Below are 6,236 nucleotides of genomic sequence, written 5' to 3' on the forward strand. Positions count from 1 at the left end.
AATCTAGCTATTATCAATCAACACTGGACATTTCTACTAACTTTGAGATTTTTAACAATATTTTAAGAATCTGATTTAATTTAAATAAAAAAAACTAAATAAAAAAAAGATTGACAACCTTGTGTTAAGAGGTTGTTTTGTCAAATTGTGTCCTATTTTTCTAAAGGAGTGGCTCTCCCAACTAACTAACAAGTTAGATACGATGGCATAATGGAGAACAGAATCTGGCTTAAAGCACAGTACAGCTGTGACCTCACAGCTTAAATATCGTTTACTAATGATCACTGAAGTATTGATGAGGCTAAGAGCTTTCTGTCAGATGCAGGTGGCATCACAGTTTGAGTTGGGGAGGAAGCAAATATTGGGCAAAAAATAAATAAATAAAAAGAGGCTAGATTGAGCTATGTCAGTGATGTGGGTTTGGCGAATCACTGGGTCTGAGCAACAGGACCAGCAGGAGAACAAAGTGGTCTCACAGGCAGCAGTCCTCCTCCTCTTTACTGTATGGGTGGACGTCGGGATGGGGGGGGCAATTTTGTTTGTTATTTATCTTTGGTCACAATCTGTGTTGCTCGTGTACGTGTACATCATTTGAGAAGTTAACAGAACAACAATAATACAAGTCTAAGGTATATACTGTGAATAAAACTGTTGACGACTCAAAGTGCAAGTCATTTTCAATCTGGCAGTTTGTATAGCCTTACTCGAATCTCCTGTATTTATGTAACACTTGTATCACATAAGTGCATATCGAAAGGGTACAAAAAGAAAATGGAGCAAAGTCGACAAAATGGGAAAATCTACGAGGACTCAACATGACAATGCTTCTAGCCTCTGCCACTGACGACTGGTTAAGCTACAGGAAACTAAACAAAGTGTTCACTGTGTTGGTGATCTAAACATTGGCCAACTGTTCATCGTTTCTCTGCTGATTCTTTAATAAAAAAAATTTAAAAAATAAAGATTTGTTTTCATTTCCTTCCTTTTATGTTGTGGTGCCTGGAAATACTGACCTTCCCTGGGCTTCCCTGAGTACACTTGAGCTGTGTATGGAATATTACAGGAGAAGTGTCATTGGACTGGATTTGTCAACATAAAAATACAAGCAACTTATTTTACGTGAGAACAAAAAAAAAGATATTTTTTATGCATTGTGAACGGCAGCCATGAATCAAGACAAAACATATTCAGCATAGCAAACATAGTCATAGCTGTAGCTTAGGGCCGACATTTAACATTTAACGGCTTGTTGGAAACAATTAATGGGTCCAATGAATCTAATAAATGTCAGATTTCAAAATTATTATCCACAAAAAAATCATTTATTCTATCAAAAGTCTGAAAAATCAACAAGCCCAAGAAACCCAAACATATTCAATTTCTAATGACACGAGATAGAAATGAATCATTAAAACTGTTCATAAATGTTCAATCCAGTACTTAATTAACCCCTTCAGTGTTATCACATGTATACACCCAGTTAACAGCTGATCGTGTTGTAAAAGCACATCTGGCTCAGTCTCCACTGTACACCATTGTTTACACGTTGGTATGGTATAGGTATGTTTTACTTAATCATCAACGTCCGACAGCGATTTTGAACAGCTGTTCTGAACTACAGATGTTTTCCACTGTATACTTACATCCAGTGTCCCACAGCTTCATACACTACTGGTCCCTAAGACTGGAGGATAATGTCAATGTGCACTGTAATGTGTGTGTGTGACGGGGACAATGTCAATGCCGTTTACCTCCTCGGGACAAAGTTCACAGGCCTTGGCGAGTGTCATACGTGCGCTGTGCGAACGCTCCAGGAAATAGCCGTTGGAGGTCTCGTTGCTCTGGACTGGAGGGGACCAGTTGTTGTAAGTGTACTGGGGGTTCCCCGTGTACGGCCTCCTCTCCAGCTCGTCCCCTAACCACTCAACCGCCCACGTCCACTTCCGTTTCAGGTCACCGTTGCTCTGTGTGCACAAGAAGGAAACGGGGATTAGAATCGCGGCTCCACCTGTTGAATGCAGGAGTTTTATCAACAGGAAATTTGACAGAAAAAAAGGAGCAAAAAGAGCGTTGGCTCTTATTCAGTCACTCTTGGACGTATGTTTGCTGGTGTTACAGAGAGATTGAAACCAGTGGAGAAGCAAGAACTGTGTAGTGAGTATTGAAATACCAGGACTATTTTTCTGACCGATAGTCGGCCCTTGTTAATCGATCATGAATTGTTAACCAGCAAGAGTAGTGCCTTGCATGCGAGGACTGTGCTGGTGGTGCCCAACAAGCCGCCAGCTGCAACAACAACTGATGCACAAACAGGCTAAAATGTCAAATGCATCACCAGCTGCAGTGTACGTGCAAAACAAGCTACCGAGTCCCCAGTTCACCCATCTGAGAGTTAGAAGTCACAGTGTTGTGCGCGTTGTCATAGACACATGGGTCACTTTCCCTTAAGTCTCCACCGCATCAACTAGTTTAATCTCCGAAGCTGTCAGCTATGCGTCTGCCGGGACACTCTGCACAGGAAAACCGCCAGTGTATGTTAGCGATTGTCCAGTCAAGATAGTGTGTGCGACAATGAGCATCAAGTTAGCATTAACATTATAGCTGTGAACGTTTGTGTCCAACAATGTTCCTTTAAGTGACAAGCCGCTCCTCAGAGATAGAGATAGAGCTCCATCTGTCACTAAGTGTACCTGGAGGATCTGGTAAGCCACGGAGCAGTTGCTAAAGAGGGCCACCATGCACTTGATGCACTGGTAGGCCCGTTTCTGGTAGTGGTTCTTGGAGCGCTGGATGGTGTCAAAGAGCCCATCTCTGTCATCAGGAATGCCCTTCAGCACATTGTGGATCCTACACGAGCAAACGGGGAAAGAAGATATATAAACTCTGATCACACCCCAAAAAACCAACAATGCAGCATTCGCACTTTAATCACCGTGCAATCGGTCTGACCTGTGCGTCTGCCAGGAGTCCTCGATGAGCAGGATCTGTAGCAGCAAGTCCAGGTAAGGCCTCAGCTCATAGGTGTAGGAGTACGCCACCTGCACACGCACAACACGCATAATGTGAAGTGACAGCGGACACATGCGAGCGAGCCGCCTGCGGAATTAGAGTTGGTGGAAACATTTACCTGCCAGAGCAGCTCACTGAGCACGGTAGAGGAGAACTGAGGGTTCTCCCAGCAGCTGAAGCGGAGCAGCTTCACCGTCTCCTCGGAGTTGCTGCAGTCCTCGATGATCTTCTTCACGTAGCTGGTCCTCACGAACAAGATCTCCGCCACCAGCTGCTGCACCGGCATCACCGGGGCCGTCAAGATGGTGTCACCATACGGGTTGGGGAGAGGAGGGTTACCTGGGGAGGGTAAAAGGGGGAGGGACTAAGTAAGTGATCTGAAATGCATGTAGTTATTAAAAAGGCAAAAAATAGGTGTTTCTATCTATTAAAGCCCTCAGCTCCAAGCTCTACACAACGCAGAGGCTCAGACTGCCTGGTTTGTCAGTCACTAGATCCTGAGCAAGGATGAAAATCCTCATTGGGCTCCAACTCTGCTTCCCGATTTATTACTGGCTCATATCTGCAGCGTTCGCGTCACATTTTGTGTGGCTGAAGAGTAAAGAACGAAACAAAAAAACAACAACAACTCACCATTGATGGAGGACTGCATGCGTGAGGAGACGTCACAGCAACGGACCAGCTGGGAGACCACAGTGTAGAGCTTGCCCAGCTCAGCGTACTGATACTTAATGGGAGGGCCGGGACCCTCGTCCAGAGCGACCAACATGAAAGTAGCAGGAACGTTCAGCTTCAACAGCTGGGTCTTTTCTGCCAGTCCTGCAAATGGGACGGGGGGGGGAGCAGCATTTTAAGTCCCAGGACAAATTATTAATTACAGTTTTACATAAACCTTGCTTGTACAATACACTCAGCAACAGCTGTACACGTCAGCCGTGCGATTGCCGTGTGCTTCTTACCCAGATTGGCATACATGACAAAGAGGTTGAAGTACTGCTGCAGGTGACGGCCGTGTTCAGACACCTCTCTTCTGAGCAGGTTGAGTACGGCTCTCAACAGGTGGTCACTTAAACTGAGGTTATCACCGCCCTGATAGACAAACACGGGAGAAATAGCAGACACGCGCCAGCAGGGTTACAACAAGCTAAAGTACAGGACGAGAAACCTCTGTGATAAACTGAGGTGAACTGCTTTAGTTATCTTTCAGGACAATCGTGATTCAAAAAACAGCTTCAAAGTATCTTCCAGAGAGTCCTAATAAAAAAATGTTTTTCCCTCCACAGAGCTCGGAAGTCTGGAACCAACCTGAGTGGAGGGTCCGGGCGAGGCAGTGGGGGAGGGGCACGGGCCGTCTTGCAGCGAGAAGTGAGCGATGAAGACTATGAGCTTGGCAAACGCGCCGCGGACCTCGGCGCTCGGGCACTCGAGCAGGTACTCCGAGAACCGGTTGGGGTAAGCAAACAGGACTTTGTGTGCAAACCAATAGCGTACATTCTTACTGTGTCTCAGCAGGATGCAGAGGGCGTCATACCTGGAGGGGAGGACCAAGAGAATATGATTAAGAGAGGACGACGAAACGGAAAACCAAAAACACGAGGCGGATGGAGCTTACCAGTCGCTGGCGGGACCCCGTACTACTTTCTTGGTGTGAAAACCTGTGCTGAAGAGGAACCTAGCAGCCAGCTGAGCACTTATCATAGCAATCTCCTCTGCCTCTGGCAGAAGATGGTCTTGTCCTGATAAAAAATTTAAAAAAAGGACAGCAGCGATAAAAACAGTGACAATCTTCCTGGTAATTTGCTTATAAGTACTTTAACATGAGCTGACAATCTATGACGCTTAACCAAGAGACCAACGTAAAGGCTTCATTTAACTCGCTGTTGGATTACTGAATTGTTACAAAGAGTAAATCTTGTGAGCAGTGATTTGACATGAATAGTGATGACCCAGAAGGAGCGTTAGCGTGGATATGTACAGTACACGCCACAGCATACATGAACGTACATTGCAGTTTGCAAGGAGGGCAGTGAGACACTTCTCCTGTGTTTTGGCTGTCCTCCAGCACACTGGGTTTGAAATTTAATTATAACTACGAGGTTATAGAGCAGACTTTCTGCTTTAAGGGTGTTTGTTAATTAAGTCTAATTCGTCTTTTGTCTCTCCAATTTGATGCCTATGAATAAAATGCCACAGATGAAAACATCCTTAAAATAAAGCAGTCGGCAGCTTAACCTCGGTCACAGTTTCGATCAAAATCCAATGTGCTGCAGTACATGGATACTGTGCTACATATACATCATATCATGAATAGTGATGTAAAAGACACGGAATGATCGAGAAAATCCACGTCTCATCCTTGTTCAATCCAGTAAAAACTAAGAAGAGTTAAGGCTCAGAGGATGCTCCAAAAAATGTCAAGTGATCTCTGAGTAAGGCCAGAAAATAATATGTCAAATCAAACATTGTCTAAAAATCTAGCTTACAACAATAAGTTTTTTTTTTGTTTTTTTTAATCTTTGCTGCTGAAAATATAAAAACGTATCTCAAATGGATACAAAGTAGCTAACAAAGTATAAAGATGACTGCCCTCAAACATGTGTTTTCCTGTGAAACTTTACGGGGCTCTGGTTCCGTTAATAATGCATTCACAGAGACAGTGCATTTCTGGGAAGCCCGTGCTAAATGCTACTGACCACCAATTATTTCCACTGGGATGCTGTGCATTTACGTCACTTAAAAAAAAAAAAAAAAAAAAATTATACACACATACACACACACACGTATATATATACACACACACACACACACACACACACACACACACACACACACGTATACACGTATACACACACACGTATACACGTATACACACACACACGTATACACGTATACACACACACACGTATACACGTATACACGTATACACACGTATACACACATATACACATATATATACACACGTATACACACATATACACATATATCTACACACACACGTATATATACACACACACGTATATATACACACACACGTATATATACACACACACGTATATATACACACACACGTATATATACACACACACGTATATATACACGTATATATACACGTATATATACACACGTATATACACACGTATATATACACACGTATATACACACGTATATATACACGTATACATACATACGTATATACGTATACATATATACGTATACATATATACGTA

General features: G+C 43.4%; 1 protein-coding gene across 1 annotated transcript; it reads right to left on the reverse strand.

The window, feature by feature from the left end:
• Positions 1 to 19: 19 nt before the first annotated feature.
• LOC116378755 (probable ubiquitin carboxyl-terminal hydrolase FAF-X) lies at positions 20 to 5,793 on the reverse strand. Its single transcript, XM_031840669.1, has 9 exons — positions 4,622 to 5,793; positions 4,315 to 4,540; positions 3,969 to 4,098; positions 3,643 to 3,828; positions 3,128 to 3,348; positions 2,950 to 3,038; positions 2,691 to 2,847; positions 1,752 to 1,964; positions 20 to 1,043 (listed from the first exon to the last, which is right to left on the reverse strand). The coding sequence occupies exons 1-9, from the start codon at positions 4,705 to 4,707 to the stop codon at positions 972 to 974; spliced, it is 1,380 nt and encodes a 459-aa protein (XP_031696529.1). The 5' UTR covers positions 4,708 to 5,793; the 3' UTR covers positions 20 to 971.
• Positions 5,794 to 6,236: the final 443 nt, after the last annotated feature.

Source organism: Anarrhichthys ocellatus, unplaced genomic scaffold (genome assembly GCF_004355925.1).
Source record: "Anarrhichthys ocellatus isolate YVR2014 unplaced genomic scaffold, GSC_Weel_1.0 scaffold3104, whole genome shotgun sequence".
NCBI lineage: Eukaryota > Metazoa > Chordata > Actinopteri > Perciformes > Anarhichadidae > Anarrhichthys > Anarrhichthys ocellatus.